Raw genomic sequence first — 17,845 nt, 5'->3', positions numbered from 1 at the left:
AGGCGAGTTGCAGCATCTCCCCTTCCTGTTGGAACCTGATGACGTCACCTGGTTACCAAGGTTACTGGCTGACGCACGAGCTGTTCTATTTGGAGATTGGTGAACAGGTCAGTGACCTGTTAGTGGTGTTCTAATTGGCGTACTAGGTCTTTCAGTCGTCAGCTCATCTTTCCATGCCGCCTTTCTTATTTTGTTATGGCCTGTGTAATCCGTAACAGCAGTTCTTCCAAAACTTATAACTTGCAGAGAACACGTCAGAGTATAATACAGCAGAAGCCGCTTAATTGCACGGCCTATTTGCTAGTAAATTTCGTGCAATAATGCGAAGTTATCTAGCTGGACCGCACCGGTTTGGGATTTGGGGATTCTGTGCAGTTAACAGAAGTGTACGTTAAACCGTTGTGCAATTAACAGGCTTCTACTGTATAACATGTACAGAAGTTTAATCATATCGTTCTCAGACGCCAGGAGGCGAGACGCAAATGAATGTGTCAGCTTGCGCCTCCTGGCGTCAAAGGTGTCAATATGCATCTGCGCATTCAACTATTCTCCAAGCAGACCCGAGGGTGCCCTAGAGATAGTATCAAAGCTGGCCAAGGAGTTTAGCCGGCACCGGGACCCGTTTAACTCCCTTTGGCCGACTATACTCCATGGTGAGCTTTGATACTACTAGTATCTCTAAGGCCCCGTAGGGTCTGCATGGAGACTGCATTCAATGACTTTAGTTCCATTGTCACTTCCATCTCTTGCCCCCTCCCCCAGGCTGGTTGCGCGCACGAGTTGGCGATCCACGCGGCGGAGAGCGGCCGGAGGGACGGGGTGGGCGGCATGGAGGCCGGGTACTGCGCCAACATCCTGCGGGAGGCCAGGGGCCTGGCCGCCGCCGGGTTCAGACAGGAGGACCGGGACCTCTTCATGGAGCAGGGTAACGGCAACGACAACTTCTTCCGTCTTTATGCAACATAGAGCAGAGTAAAGAACAGAATGAGCCTAACGTCTGTCATGCGAAACAAATACGAAATAAGCTAAAAAAAATTCCTTGCTGTTTTGTCTGTTTTATTAATTTTTAGGGAAAAAGGCGATGTTAGACCATGCTTAGACCATATCTTACTCTCCAAGCAGAGTTTAGGCTCCGGCTGTTTTTCGACGTTTTTATGCGTTTTTATCGGGGTTATTATTTTTTTCGGGTTTTCTACGTCTCTTGGACGTCAAAAACAGTCGGAGCTTATCCTCTGCTTGGAGAGTATCGATATCTTGATATAGCAAAATTGCAGACAAAGGAGCGATTCATTGAAAAGGTCGTGATTTTCATTCCACTCCTCGATGTCTTATTCTTTCCTTCGTCTCTTTAATCATACCTTTATCAAAAGTTCTTCAACGTAATCTTTCTGCTTTTAGCATTACTCTGTGGCCTTGTCGGTTATCGGGACTTCTTCCGGTCGTCATGGTTATCAGCCATCTTGTCCTGGCAGTCTCCATCCGGGTGCTTTGGTTACCAGGCAACCATGGAACGATCCCAAACCAGACGGGTGCGGCGGCGAGAAAGGAAACTGTCAGGTATTTTTGAAATTTTCCAATTTTTTTCTCGGAACCAAAATAAAAAGTTTTGGATGAACTACGTTTACAATTAACTGAGTAAGGGTTGCTCTTACATTGGTAATCTGATACCTGACCACCTCCATATAAGGTCAGGCGAAAACGAAAGTCTCTCAGTCAAAACTACGCTCACAGATCAAGAAAATGAAGAGCTTTCTGGTCACTTTTTCCATGCTATTCTAGATACTTTTTCTAATGACCTGTAAGGTCTACATGCAAAAATATTTTTCAGTTTGTTTTCTGCATACACTTAACAGATACTATTACACCGTACATTTTCCTTATTTTAAATATTACGAGAAATTAAATAAAGACTATCATTAAGTTGAAATTTCTCGTTTCTCCTGTATCAGGAAGATGTCTGTCCCACAAGACAGGCGTGGCGGCGGGCGCTCTGGCCGGGTATGTGCGCTACATATTGGAGTACTACCGGGACCTCTCACAGGAAACCGCGGGAAGTCACTGACCAATCAGCCTCACGGAACGGCTTCGTGGACCAATCAGCGTTCTATAGCATAGCCATTTAAGGATGGTGTTAAATTTATCTCTGTATCATTCGTTTCTTCTTTTATATATTTGGATAATTTCCTAAACAGGTACAGAGTCTGGGTTATTTGAGGAAAAAACTTTGGTGTTACACATAGCTATTGTCTCCTTCAATTGATCAGGATACCGGACGCTGCAAACGTTTGTATGTTTCATTTCTTGTCATTATTACAAGTGCCTTTTCTTTTCTGGTAAATATATGTCAGACCAATGATATGCCACTGAAGTACAGGAATAAAATGCAGTCTTTTAAAAACTATCTTTGGCGTGTGTGATTCATAATATCATTCTAAACTAAACACACAAATCGACAAATTATCGTAACAGAAAGGAACTGATGAACAAACGCCAGTGTGTTCAAACTTTATTCATTGATCAGTACATGTATTATAAATTTTATCTAGATAATGGAAATGATCAAACACATAATAATGTAGCTAAGATGTGATATTTTTGGTCCGCTTGACTTATACTACTTTTTCATCAAAGGAGTTTCATTCATCGTATTTCCTAGTGCACCCTCTCCGCGAAATATACCCATGTCATATAACATTGCGTTTTCTCTTATCTCGTCATGAATTTGTCATAAAGTTATGATCATTCTTATAACAGTTTTATGTAAAAGCAAAGCTTTTCAATGATCCCAAACCTTGTGTCACAGTTGACATGCAGTTTACGGTTTATAGATACACTGAAATGCCGTGACGCAAATATTCTTTAGTGTATCTTTCCGCTTCCTTCTTCCACCAGTTTCATTTTGAAGGACGCCTAATGTCATTTTGAAGGTCATGTGAAGGTCACGTGTCGTACTTGACAAACATGGCGACCACGATGCAGCCCAGGCAGCCCAGCGTGCTTGCGCAGACGGGGACGGCCACCACGTTGCCAAGAGCACTGACGACCACGCCTAGCAACGCCCCGACCACGATCTGCGCCAGCTGTATCATGGACGTCACCATGGCAACGTCGATCCCCATGCCCCGGGTTCCGTCGACGTCCCCATCAGCATTCTAAGAATATTTGTTGTATGCAAATTCAAATAGTTATTCAGAGAGGAGAAGAACAATTTAATTTCACAACAATTGTAACAGCTACAATGTATGAAACCGTATAGCGTACGTACTACTGGAAGCTGAACTATGAATGCAATACTAATGATATATGATGATCCCTACACTTTATATACATTGCATTTAAAGATAAACCAAAGAAAGCCCTGGTACAGGACGTTACTGCATACCAAGTATTAAGGCAACCCATCCAGGCATTCTCCAGTTATGCTGTTCATCTACATACATGCATACAAACAGACGTGCATACATATACGGTTCAATACATACATACATACATACATACAATCATCATCATCATCGTCGCGGGCTACTTGCCTGGACCAGGTCCACTCTCTCCTTCCAAACATCTCTGTCCCCCATAGCGTTCTCTAAGTCCTCAACCCGCAATCCCACATCACGAGCAGGCTGGTCTATGTATGTTAGCCGAGGTCGCCCAGCATGTGCATACCCGTGTGTTGGCTTCATATATGTGTGTTGGCTTTGACATACATACAAACGCTACCAAATACATAACCTTTTTGACGAAGGTGAAAGAAGATTACTAACCTGCCTGGCCTGTGCGTACTGTGAGACGAGTGTGTACGGTACGGTGCACAGTGTAGCGTACATGATCCCCAGCACGGCACACAGCGGCAGCGTGGCGTGGTGGCTCGGCACACGGCCCGGCAGGATCGCCATGATACCCACCCCCGCCGAGAAAATGAGATAGCCCATGAGGTAGATAGTGCGCAGGCTCAGAACTTTCGTAAGATGGCGGAGGGCAACTGAGGAGGGATTATGGAATATTGTGAGTGAACATTTCTTTCACTAAAATGGTCATGGAAGCATTGATACCTACCTACCTACCTAGTCCCTTGACCTCCAGATCGTTGGGGGGACAAGGTAGACATGAAGATCGAGAAGTATTGATAGCGTAGCTTAAAAGGGCTCATGATCTGTTCATACATTTTGGACATGTTAGACACAGTATACAACTATAACTACTAGTATGGGGCTATCCAAAATGATCCAAAATTTCTGCTGTAAGATAGTACTATTAGATTCTGGGTGGACCGACTACTCTCCCTCTCTTTTCGCGCGCAGTCAGCTAGGTGCTGAATTGTGAGAAGCTTACAATAGGCAGGACTAAATTGCAATGGTCTGGGGCGGCTGCCATTCAGCGCTAACTCAAGTGACCTCAATACGACGTGATTGGAAAGGACTGTAGCGTACTATATAAAAAAAGGCCCTACCTGAGTAGAGTGCGCATGACAGCGCGTTGATAACAAGTCCCTACCTGAGTATAGTGCGCATGACAGCGCGTTGATAGCAAGTCCCTACCTGAGTAGAGTGCGCATGACAGCGCGTTGATAGCAAGTCCTTACCTGAGTATAGTGCGCATGACAGCGCGTTGATAGCCAGTCCCTACCTGAGTATAGTGCGCATGACAGCGCGTTGATAGCACGTCCCTACCTGAGTACAGTGCGCATGACAGCGCGTTGATAGCCAGGCCCCAGCTGCCCATCTCCACCCCCTCCTCGTACCGTCTGTAGGAGCGGCTGAGGAGGAAACAGGGAGACTCAATACATACACTATGAATACTTCCGAAAATAGTTTCATCAGGTTGTGATATTGACTGGGAGGGGGCAAAGGTTATAGATAGAGAAGACAACAGACGAATCCGTTGGATTAAAGAAGCAGTCTGGATAAGGAAGTCCACTCCAGTGATGAACCGGGACGAAGGGGGGTACAAGCTCAGCCACGTTTGGGATAGCGTTCTCGCCGCAAAAGCGCCACATACATCAGCTACATATAGCCGAGAAGCAGAACTACAGTTAGAAGCTCTGAGGAAGATGTTTTTAATTGATATCTGTAAATATGAATGTGTAGACCACATGAAGATTAGCCTCAGATCTAAAACTCAAACAAAAAATGCTTAAGATATCAAAATATGGGAAAATAAATGGTGATTCTTTCGGAGCTACAGTTCTTTTCATACATTTGCGTTTTCTAAAATTTATTCTGAGACTGTGATATCAAGATTGGACGACAATAAACGTACATTACTGTTAGTATTTCATTAGTCCTGAAATAAAGTGTTTTACCTGCCCCTGTCCGCATGTGGGTTCCCGTGGTACACGGCCCGTCCCATGAAGTCTGTGTAGAACAGCACGATACACAGGAACGCCATCCAGCCCAGGAGATGCGCCACGCACAGGCGCAATAGCTCCCCGGGCATGCGCACCACGCTTCGAACCAGCGTTGCCATGGTGAGTTTCCCCGGCAACTCTGCGGAACGTCTCGTCTCTCCCGCGGAAATTTCCTCAAGGGCATCGTCCACGTCCAACAGGGTCTCACTCGAACCCATGGAGGAGGACGTTTCGAGGAGAGATTGGTCGCGATCGTAGGGAGTGTTTTCGCCCGGTGTATCGTGCAATACGTTACGGGTGTTCAGAATGGGGTAGGTTCGGTCGTGCTGCCGGAAAGGCAAGGGGGCCCGGTCTGCGTGCGACACCGGATCCAAGATGGCGAAGGTGATCCCGCCGTCCGTTCCCGTCATGACGTCATGTGTCGTCTGATTTGGCGGGAACCGCGTGTCGTGCGTCGCGCCGTACCCGCTGACGTACCTCGGCTCCATGACGACCTCTCCGTTGCTCTCGTACCCGAGAATGAGCGTGACCACCTTACCGTGTTTGGGCTTACTCCTTGCTCTCGTTCCCGTTTTCTCGTTCTCAAGTTTATCCCCCACTCGTCGTACCGTTTCGGCGGTCGTCGGGTGTTTCCGGAAGGTGTCTTCGGGAATGCTCGACAGGTTCATGAAAGCGGTGATGACGAAGGAGGTGGCGGCGAACACGAAGATGACGTGGTACTCGGAGCCCAGCATCCTCCCTAGGAAGGTGTCTTCCCAGTCTATTCCGCTAAACGAGTAGCCCAGAAAGCCTCCGATACCTGCAAGGAATGATAAAAGATTAAAAAAAAAGGAAAATTTACCCACGTTTGGATTTTGAAAGAAAGCACATCTGAAATTGCTATATATATATATATATATACAGGTAAAGCATAATAGTTCCAACTTCATCGCTTAGACGAGTAGGGCAAAACCTGTACAAGAAAGGTCTTCATTCATTCAATAAGATTCATTTACAAATGACGTCTTCTAATTCTTGAGATTGAAAAGCTATTCAAAATTGCGAAGATAATCAGATCTACGGGCAATTTTAAATCACTAATGCTCATCCTAGATTTTATAATTTTCATAGCATGTTGTCTTAGTTCCAGGCAGCTCATAACAATTTTGCGGAACAATTTTGGAGGAGAAAGAGATGCATGTGATTCGAAAAACTGACCAACATCAATGTGCGCTCAGATACCATCGCTATGGTTGATACAACGGCAGCACGTCAAATGCAGCCGGAGCCGAACCTTTTCTTGGAGAGTAGGTTGGGACTACGTAGCCTAGCTTTGCAGTCTACACAAAAATAGCGATGCTCAAATCCGAACCGACCTGCAAAAACTCCCTGCATCTTCAGCCCGTTTTCCCGGTCACGTGGTCCGCAGGTGTCCAATAGGTAGGCTCGGATGGGTGTTTCGATGAAGTCTGCACTGAAGTCGAAGAGCACGATGCCCGCCATGGTCACGACGATGGTCCAGGTCGTGTTCTGTTAGTTTTATTTTTTGTGAAAAGTGATGAAAATGACTTTGTGCAATTAAAAAAAAAAGATACCCATTGTAGATTTGATGTCTCCAGGCGGACAGGGAGAAGCACCCCTGTCCCTAAGGAGCTGGTCTCTCTCTCTTTCAAAGACAAAGAAATTACAATCACAAAGCCTACCGAGTACCGACCATCCCCACCACACCAAGCGTACCCCTAACCCCAGATTTTGTGTAGCGATGGGAGACGATTCTGGTTATCTGACAAGGAAACTCCAAGACGAGATCTAACGGGTTAATAAAGAGACAGAGAGCGTCTTGAAAGCTTTCCAGGCTACGAAGATTTCTGCGAAGCGTATTTTGGATTATATTTGTTTAAAATGGTAATCATGTGGTGTATTTTGCCAGCCAGTAGGTACCCAATGTGTTGAGTAATGAGGCTGTTTAACGTGGTCGAGGCACCTCCTCGAGCACGGGACCCAGTTTTACGTCACTCTCGGAAGACGACTTCGTGGAATGACCATGCTTGGTCCAGCAACAGTAATCTGGTCGTCCTTGGGTGGTCCCCCATCCAAGAACTGTCCGGACCGCGCGTTGCTTAACTTCCGAGATCGAGAGATCGGTTGTACAAGGCCGTAGCATAAATCTTGTTATAATTTTAGCCCTTTAGCCATTCATAACATTCTCCTTTATATGAATTAACGAGTACCACTGACGTCATTAGGCATGGCGGCGTCCATAATGGCGTCCCCGAACAGGAAGAGCAGGAAACCGAGCAGGATGGTGACAGAGAACCCCAGGATGAAGGGACGACGTCGGCCCAGCCAGCTCCGGCAACGGTCACTGGAGGAAACAGACATAGGACAAACAAGTAGTGTCGTGTGTGACGTTACTGGTAGAACGTTCGGCTCGGAATCTAGAGGTACCCGCCGTGCCCCTGACGTTGTGCCCTTGGGAAATTCACTTAACACGACCTTACCCAGGTGTAAAAATGGGTACCTGACTTCGGTCAGGGAGATTTGTTGTTTATTGTTAAAGAAAGGTCAACCTTTACTTTCTGCCAGAAGAATCAACCAGCTGTGATTGGATACATATCATAATCATGCAAACAAACAAGTGAGAGACCCCCGTATAGCAACAGCCCGTACCTGCACGACCCGAGTACCGGCTGGAGCAGGAAGCCCAGTACGGGGCTGATGATCCACACCACCGAGTACAGGTCCTTGGGCAGCCCGATGGTCAGGAGGATCGGGGTCACCAGGGCAGCCTGGACACGGGAAACACATCATTGAATTCCAACATTACGAACCATAGATTTCGTTGCGGCGGCAACATCTTTGCACTTCAGATTAAGACATGACAGAGTAACCTAGATTTATTTCATTTCTTGGTTTGGCTGTTCAGCACGCACAGACAGGGCTGCCCAACTAGCCTGTGGCTAGTACAAAGGGCTACACTTGCTTACAAAATCAGAGACAATACAAAGGGAATTGGACAAGGACAGGATGCTTATCAATAACTTTTTTCTAAGTCCAAAAAGATGAAACTAAAGAAGTAGCCCAGCATTCCCTTTCCAGTTTCTCAAGCAAGAACACAAAAGAGCTATAAGAGTTCTTCTTAATTCTTTGCTTTTTTTTCAGTCGTTGAACATACAAGAAACAAAATGAAGTTAAATCTTAGACCTTTTTACGCTTTCTGCGTATATTCAGCTGCGTATGAGTTGCGTGTTGATATAATTTGTCTTATCAAATGTTTGCAGACGAGTACAAGGCTACGAAGCGATGGGGTAAAGTTAAAAAAAAAAAAAACTTTCAAATTCAGTGAGATGTCCCCTTTAAAAAAATACTTTATTTATTACTTGCCTATATAGGTGAAACACATGAGATGCACTAACCTCTACCGCGTAACAGAACTCCCTCCCCAGCATAATGGAACTGTTCAGCAGCAGTTCACATGTGGTTCTCCTCGGCCAGGGTCCATCACTACTCCCGAGCACTTCCCCGTCGTCTCTCGCCCTTGAGTCGCCCTCGCCACCGGGTCTGTCTCCACTATTCCTCGGCCTCATATCACCTGTTGCACCGAGCAGGTCTTCACTAGGCGGCGGTCGCGCAACGTTCACGCCGTCTCTCATCGGCCATGAGTCGCCTCTATAGCCGAGCAACTGCCTGCTGCTGTCCGGTGCAAGCTGAGCACAGTCCGTGGATTGCCTCGACAACACAGCCGTCATGGTAGACCAGTCTAGGTCTTCATTTTCTAGGACCGACGCGCCCTGGAGCTTTTCCACGGACTTCGCTCGCTCGTGCGTAGGGCCTTCCCTGTATACAAACATGATCGGGCCAGAAAACTCCTTGTTCTGACAACTATGTCAAGTTTTCCACAAGTTTTACGCGTTTTCCTGCCAGCTTTCAAGATGGCCAAATCTAAGCTTGCATCTTTTTACAGTGTTGTACTACGCTAAGGGAAACGACACACCACGGTATATGCGACAGACTGTTTTCTTTGCCTTGCCCTCAGAAGTGCCACCGGAGTTTGTGTGTGTGCGCATTAAACAGTTTGAAAGAAAGTCACGACAAAATCCGATGTCGCGATGTTCAAACAAACCCGAACTATCCCACGATGTCTCCCCGCGCTCGTCAGGGCAACTATCCCTGCCTGTAGCGTCTATGTTTGCGTCCCCATTGTTAACCACCAACACAGATGAACTACAAGGCTAACATGTTTGTCTTTCCTTTGTGTTTTCTGTACACGTCGTTGCTGTGCGCTGTGTTTCATTAGAGCGCACACCAACACGAGGAAATCAGCCGCTATTTGCTTGAACACTTCAACCGATTGTTAGTTTGTTTTACCTCAAGGACTTTATGCTGGTTTTGCTGGTCAGTAGTTTTGTATTCTTTTAAAGGTTTCATCGGCAAATCCTTTTGAAACGCCTTTTGGTAAGCACGCAATTTCAATTTCAATGTTAACAGTTCAAAGCCCCGAAATGTAACGTCAGGTAAAGAAACCAAGCTATCTAGTGTGATTTTTCTTAAAATCAGTCGAGAATACTTCATGCTCGATTAAGATTCCGCTACTTCTGAATCAATGCCTGACTATATCAGAATCTACGAAGAACACTCTAATAAGTAGGGACCATTACTACGGAAATGAGAGACTAGAACGATCGTTCTTGTACCAAGTAATTATAACACTAATTCACAACAAAGCTCTCTAATGCTTTCTTCACGATGCTTTTCCTATGTTTATTATCCGTCATTTCTGTAACTGTCTTTTGTGATTTAAAATCGTTGTCTATTTCAAATTGTATGCCAAGTAGTGTATACGTTTCCGTAGTCTATAATTTTTTCCTAACTTTTTAACACTTTGATCTTAAACTCTGTAAATTAGCGACAATTCAGACCATGTTTTTAACATGAAATTTGTTATTAAATCATTGATTGGTTGATTGATTGATTGGTTGGTTGATTACATCGATGGTATCGATTGATTGATTGATCGTTTGATTGATTAATTATAGTAGATGGCATCGACTTGTGGTAACGCATTCATCATATATTAAGTTTTCAGTTTCCGATGCCATCCACACAATAAGATTGATACAGCCTCGAACCCCATAACTACGACCCCAACATTAACTAAATCTCAAATCCCAGTGTCAGAGAAGCCATTTGCAGGTTCTTCTCCCAGCGCACCAGCGAAAGGCCACGTATTCCCCACAGTCGGCTCGTCTCACTCGCTGGATATTAGTTCCCGAAATAGATGGCGGAGATACAGGGATAATCACCCTGCCGAGCTCCCTTCTGACCGAACAGAAGACCTCGTATCATACACTCCGATTACACCTTCAATGTCACCTTCAAAGTCTCACTTCCACGTGACCAAGGTGTTTCCATGTTTCCTTGGGTACTTCACTTCCAACGTGACCTTGCGAATGTCGAGGTGACCTTCAATGTTTCTGTGACCTTGGGAGTCTTCATTTGACCATGGGTGTTTCCCCGTATCCTTTGATGTTTTCATGTGACCTTGAGTATTTCCACGTGACCTTGGATGTTTCTATGTGACCTTGGTTTGTTTACTTATGACCTTGGGCGTTTCCAAGTAACCTTGGGTGTTTCCACGTGACGTCACAGCCGCCATGTTGACTGGTTGAAGCCAAAGGAGTTAGCAATCTAAATTTGCTTGATATGTACATGTCCCAGTTTATATCTCACTATAGTTACACGTTCGCATTCACTTGAGGGGGGTGCTGCGAGTTCGGTGCGACCTAGGTTGTATTTATGTTACTCTTGACTCTATACTTAGATTGGAATATCATTCAAAATGTAAAACTACAGCGGAAATTCCGACATTGATATCTCGTCTTTTTTTGGTGAGCTTATGGATTTGAATAACAGATCTTTATTCAATTCAAGTTTCGGCCAAATAAAAAAAAAAATACCATATCTGTGTGCCTGAACTAGAACATGTTGAATGCTGTCTTGCTGTTCCAGTGTTTCCTGCTAGGAGTCGACCCACATCTAAATTCTCCCTCTCTATGTAAACTGTAAAACTCGCCAGTGACGTATCGTAGGTCACGGCGTCGGAATGAATCGTTCGCCTGAAGCTAGGAAAATGCCGTCTCGCCCCGCCAAGCCCGTCCATTCCCGCCAGATGAATACGTAAAAGTATGACTCAGAAGACGGCAAAATACACAAAAAGTAAGAAAATTCGTTCTTCATCTCTGAAATCTTTAAGTATCTGTCGAACCCGTCTTCTAAGTCATGCTTGTAAGTACATTTGTATTACGCAATATCTAAATTCTAAAAAATCCGAAAAAACAACAAAACAGTGACGCAGTGAACGAACCCCGCAGTGACGTAAGCTTGACGCCAGTGCAGTGAGAGTGTACCTTACTTTGAGCTCTCCAGCCGCTGTCTACACAAATTAAGCACGAGGTTTTTCCAGTGTTAATCAGAGCAGCTCAACTTCCAAATCAACCATTGACTTCACGCCAAATAGCAGCCACTTAACTAATTGGATAGAATTTCGGAAACCGTCAGACGTTTCGGGTAGCATCCACCGGATCTGTTCAGTGTCACTGGCGATGCTGCCGGAAACGTCGGACAGTTTCCAAAATTCCATCCATCAACTGCGTTATTTGGCGTATCTTATTGCCTGCGTGTATAGCTTCATCTTATCAACGAACCATTGACTTTCATAAGTAACGGAGTTATTCTTCAGCACGATTGCCGATATCACGGTATGGCCCTCTTTCTACTGCGCTCTCACTGCGACCTAAATAGGATATGTGTAACCTTTGATTTCAAACTTTGCATATCATACAAAACGTAAAAATATTATAGAGAATTGCTAAACTTTCATTCCAACACAAAGATAATGTAGGGACTTACCCCTAAATTTTCGGTCGATCTCCGTCGACCTTGTTCACAGAATGACCCTTTTTCACTCCAGCAGTGACGTCAGGAAGGCACCACCTTTGCAGGAGGGGGTCATAAATATCAGAAAGTCTATGTCGCCCCCCGTCTCTGTTGAGTGTGGGCCGATGAGCTCTGATGTGCAAGGCCTCCTTCACTCCTCGTGCGAAGGTTTAGCAATTCTCTATAATGTATTCTACCAACACAGATGAACTTTCATGCTAAAACGTAAAAGTGTGACTGAGAAGACAACAAAACAAACAAAGTGTAAAAAGCTTCGTTTCTTTTTTGTACAATTCGTTGAGCGATCTGTCAAATTTTAAGTCGCAGAGAGAGCGCAGTGAGAGCGCCGCCCTAGTGGAAAGGGGGTACAAATGCTTGCAAAGACTCGACCATAGGTTCTCATAACAGGCGAGAAACTATACATATCCAGACACTGACCTTTTAGCTGCGTACACACTGACTCTGGGCTGAAAAGGTCGCGTCTGTTGGAGTTCATTCCTGTACAGATAAAAGGAAAGGAAAGTGATCTCGGTCCAGTTTAGCTCACTGGAGAGCTAGTCTTCTACTGGTCGTGACAGAGAGGACAGACGCTATGTACAGTACTTACAGGTTCATTTTACAGAAGAAATTCCCCCAAGCTCTTGATGACGACAAGCGCAATGAACAGTGGACCATGGCTAACTCTTTCCGGTACGGTAGCGTGCATGTCGGAACAGCGACACAGCCGGAATTGAACTCACTGCTTCTAGTTTCAGAGGCATGCAGGGCCGCTTACCAATGGACTACGCATGCTACCCACATGTAGGAGGTGCTTGCAAGATTTGGTTTCAGTGGGTACTGGGATTGTTGTTTGCCTTTGGTAAAAACAGAAAGCAGTGTGCACGTGCGTAGTCCAATAGTTAGTGACCCTGTCTCTGAATATCTTTTTTGGCAACGAGAGAGAAAGTTTGCTGCTTTCATAACTTTTCCACTCTGACTGAGTTTACCCAAGTGACCTTCTTGGCGAGGAAACACGGTTCCGGGCCGTCAGACACGACAGGGGGAAAAGTCAGAAGGGTTTCTGAAGATATTACTGGATAAACTCATTCGCTTCAGAGATGGGTTCACCATCAATCATCCATGGAAACCGAGATGAGAAATCAGGTACCGTCATCTGGAAAACCAACTATCTATCTGTCTGTCTATATGTCTTTTTCCACGCTAACAGTGTTGGAGCTAATACAGAGTTTGTCATGTCTCATTTTTTAACCTACATTGTATTTATCTATTTCAACATAAACATGTTTGAGTTTTAATCACTTTCTAGAAGGTATGGTACGGGCGTCGGCCCAGCATCGATTTGGGGCGTCCTTCAGACATGACGTTAAATGAAGGTCCTGTGTTTGAGGAGAGCCACACCTGGAGCATGTTACAGAAGCCACAACACGTATCAAAAAGAGTAGGGGTCCTTCCCGGTGTACGTAGATCGTTTTCGTCTTACCTTAGTCTTATACAGCTTGTACGGGTGTGTCACGCAAAAAAAGCGATTTCTTTTTTCAACGGATTTGTTCAGAATATCCAAGCAGATCCTATAAGACAGCATCAATAGCTGTCAGAGGAGTGAAGCCGACCGCGGGGCAAATGCACACCTCTTGGCTGACTACACTCCTTAGCCACTCCTTGTTACTATCTAATGACATTTTGTATCTATGCTGTGTCCAACACCTCATCATTAGCAGCTGTGCTGAACTTAATAACATTATTAAAATACAGCACGTTGCCGATTAGCGGTGAGGTGGGCATTTACTTTTCCTTGACCATTGTAGGCTCTGCTTGGAGACTTCTGTTCAATGCAATAGCCATTTGACCAGTAGGTAATGAACAAAGTTGGTGTATGGTGGAAGCCATTTTAGAGATAACGGCGAACACTGGTTTTGAGTCGAAGACTGAATGGAGGAGAAAAAGCAGTTGCCAACGAGAGAGTTCCATAGTTTTGCAGTTCGGGGATTTGTGGTTAGTTATTCAAACCAAACAAAGCACTTACCGACACCATATGAAGTGATGTGACACCATTACCCGGGATTTATGCCTATCGGATGGTGAAAACGCGGGAACCATCACGGAGAATGGTGATTGGTCTGACACAAACGGTCGTCTGCGTGTGCCGTAGCTATGGCAACGTCATCAATATGGCGGACGTGATTGGACATAGCCAATAAAAGATCGTGAAAGATCACGTAATGTCGGACAGGGAGACACGCCTGGGGAGGAGTTACTGCTGGATGGATCGTGCACACGTACTCAGGACCATGTCTTAGGGCTTGCCGAATTCATTCTATGGATGACATTCGCGCGCGCATCAGTTTTCGGCCGTTTCCAAAAAAGTGACAGCAAAAAGTTTTCAACCATACTGTAAATCGAACATAACAGCTTCAAAATAAGCAAAAATATGCCGCGGATTGCAAAAAAAATGTATACCAATGTCATAGAAAATTCCAAGGTGAAAGAAGATGTGAAAGAACAAAAATAAGGAATCTATTGTTTGGTACTATATTCTGTGTGTTCAGTCATCCCCTCAACTCTCTGACCACAAATATCTCATAGCAAAAGCAACTTTTTTGTCAAACCTTTTTTTTATTCGCACGCCTGCATCAGTTTTGGGGTTCCCAGAGGATGATATCCATATAATCAAATCAACATGGCCTTGGTGATGAGCTCGTAGCACCAGATGGTTGTGAAAGTTCTAATGGTCAGAAGGTGCTTCAGTCCGTGAATAGTTTCATCAGGTTGGTAATTCAATGGTTGCAGTACACGGCATTTCGTCTATGGGGATTTACATGGTTAAGGATCCAAAGGCAAGGATATTTGGCGCCTTAAACTTTATAGTAGGGTGCACAAGAAATTTACAAGATTTTGATATGTTTAAGTTCAGGATACAATCTATATAATGTGTGAAAGTGATAGAAAGTTCACGCACAGAGAGAGAGAGAGAGAGAGAGAGAGAAACACACAAACGAACATACACACACGCACACACACATGTAGGCACACAGACAAGTGTAGACACATGCACACACATACACATTCTCACACACGCAGGCACACACAAGCACACGCGGACACATATCTGCCTGTCATAATACCGACATGAGATCAACTTATTATGTAGCTGCGATGTACCGCATAACTGTTTAGTACGCTCTGAGATGTCATAAGCCAGCCACTCAGACAAAACAATAACACTTTTTACTCCCGACCTTTGTGATCTTCTATGTACCTGCGATGGACCGTAAGCACGCTCTCAACTGACAGAGGCCGGAACACCCCCACATAAAAAATGACCTCTTCCCAACCTCCGGTCATCCAGAGGCCGATCTGGCATCGCTCATGCACCTGGCCCTCTGGTGACGAATTATCGCAGGTTTATTGGTATAATTTATCAAGCTACATGATAAATGACAAGCTTTCATGATGCTGGGATTTATAGTCTTTAAAGTCAGTAATATACGCCATGGGATGCTGCTGTGGCTATGCAGTTAACTATGTTTTAGTTCGTAGTGCAAGCCCTCGGAACGACAATATGATATTTTTTGGTGAAAATGTACGTTTATGAATATAACTGTGTGTATATATGTGGAATTAAGCCAACAAAAATGAAAAAATTAACCCGGTTTGCGTTGGATGTGTTAGAGCAACGTTTATGGCATTGGTATAGAACTATAGCATAAGCAATAAGCAAGCATAGAACTCAGAGGTCCTGGGTTCGAATTCCCTGACATGCCACCGACGTTGTGTCCTTTGGGAGGCCTCATCGTACCCAGATGTGAAATTGGAAACTAGTACCAGACCTCGGTTTGGAAGGTAAAGGAAGGTAGGTTGGACTCCGACTTCCAATACCGTGCCCTAAGACACAGTGGATAACAACACTGCCCCTAAGGACAAAAAACTGTTACCTTTACTTTTTAGCTTTAAACGTTGGCCACAGTGAAACTGGCTAAGTTCCTCAAAAGCCACGAGGGTCCAAAATTTTGACAAATCCGTGAATGATTTTTTTGTCACCGTTCGATGGTATCCGACATCGCTCAATGCCGTTAAGCCATGATGGTTCTACACTATACAGCCGTGTAATCTTAAAAACGATATATCGCACTTTTACGGTCATGATATATTGATATCATTGTGCATGTGAATCGATATCATAAATGAGTAGGGTAAAGGCCAAAGAAATAAAAACTCGATAGAAAGGAAAACTTGTAAATTTCTTATGATTGTACACGCTGTATGCATATAGCAAGGATTACATAGATGCTAAGCCCTGGTGAAATGTGCAAACATATTGACAAGTAATGACAGCTTTTACGATAGACTACCGTCACTCTAGGCAACCCGCTGAAAGTCTCTCATAAAATATTACATAGCTAGGAAGACCTGTCCATTTATTTTGCTTTTATTATGATGTATCTGCATCCATGTGGTAAGGATTACATAGTTCTTCAACTATAGTCAAAATTTGCAAACATTTTGGCAAATAATGAAAAATTTTGCAAAAAGGACTATCGTCGATCCAGCTAACCCATCTAGAGGTCTTTCAACAAAATACAACATTCTGTATGCCTTTATTACAATAATGCAGCTGTATCCATGTGGCAAGGATTGCATTTTATGTATAGTAGAATTTTCAAACATTTTACTAGTAATAACAAATTTTACAATAGGCTATCGCCAGTCTAGGTGACGCACCAAAGAATTCTGTACAAAATGTCGTAACACTGTGATCTTCGCAAGCTGTTGTGCAAAAACAGAACAGAAGATGACTGATCCAAAACCAGGTCGGGGTCATGAAACGGTTGACTTGCTCCCCCTTATATGTCCATAAAAACTGGCGATGATTAAATCTCTAATTGCTGGGTAAATCACATAACGGTTATGTAGAAACATGTAGCAGATTCCAACAGTCGTAAAACGCGCGTTTTATCGGCGCCGGGTAACGCTACTGTGGGGAAATCACTGACGGAAAGGCAGATTTGATTTGGCTACAGTAACGGTCGCGTCGAGACAAATTGCTACAAAAATGTAGCATTTTCAGCATTCAATATTGCCGTTCGTTTTCTAGTTATACTAGAGGCCTCTCCATAACTACCGCTGTGCAATCAAAAGTCGTACAGTTTTGTGTGGTATACCCACTGTGAAAGCGAAGGTTACACATATCCTATTCAGGTCGCAGTGAGAGCGCAGCGCGATCGCCGTCTAGTGGAAAGGGGGCCTTAAAACCGCTGCATTATAGACAAGACGCCGTTTGGCGGGAGTTCCTCGACACGTTCTGCCGTAAATCTCGCGAGGGACGGACGCGTAACGGCGTGAGAGGGCAAAGGTCAATCTCCTGACCCCTACATCAGCGGAAACTGTGACAGGCCGGCCATTACGGCACGCCTAGACTGCCACAAAGCCTGACATATCACCGGGAATGAATATTGACAGTGTGACAGACGTAAAGAATCTTTCACCTGATTTTATGTGTACAGAGAGAGATCTAGACGGTTCTTTTCAGCGTGGCGGTAAAGTATTAGCGAATGAACGGATTGCAATAGACTGTGGAGCGTTTCATCA

General features: G+C 44.6%; 2 protein-coding genes across 2 annotated transcripts; one reads left to right on the top strand and one right to left on the bottom strand.

Annotated features, from left to right (window-relative positions):
- On the top strand, positions 1-2,236 carry LOC118429625 (UPF0764 protein C16orf89 homolog). The gene is made up of 4 exons (XM_035840172.1): positions 1-107; positions 763-925; positions 1,399-1,557; positions 1,950-2,236. Exons 1-4 carry the CDS (start codon positions 39-41, stop codon positions 2,060-2,062), a joined length of 504 nt encoding a protein of 167 aa, XP_035696065.1. The 5' UTR covers positions 1-38; the 3' UTR covers positions 2,063-2,236.
- Positions 2,237-2,868: 632 nt separating this feature from the next.
- Positions 2,869-9,174, bottom strand: LOC118428636 (membrane-associated transporter protein-like). The gene is made up of 8 exons (XM_035838743.1): positions 8,740-9,174; positions 7,994-8,112; positions 7,562-7,688; positions 6,700-6,853; positions 5,300-6,143; positions 4,668-4,753; positions 3,762-3,979; positions 2,869-3,152 (listed from the first exon to the last, which is right to left on the bottom strand). Exons 1-8 carry the CDS (start codon positions 9,172-9,174, stop codon positions 2,940-2,942), a joined length of 2,196 nt encoding a protein of 731 aa, XP_035694636.1. The 3' UTR covers positions 2,869-2,939.
- Between the last annotated feature and the right edge of the window lie 8,671 nt (positions 9,175-17,845).

Source organism: Branchiostoma floridae, chromosome 13 (genome assembly GCF_000003815.2).
Source record: "Branchiostoma floridae strain S238N-H82 chromosome 13, Bfl_VNyyK, whole genome shotgun sequence".
NCBI lineage: Eukaryota > Metazoa > Chordata > Leptocardii > Amphioxiformes > Branchiostomatidae > Branchiostoma > Branchiostoma floridae.
Note: the sequence above shows the minus strand (reverse complement) of the source record. Positions and strands in the feature narration are given on the sequence as shown.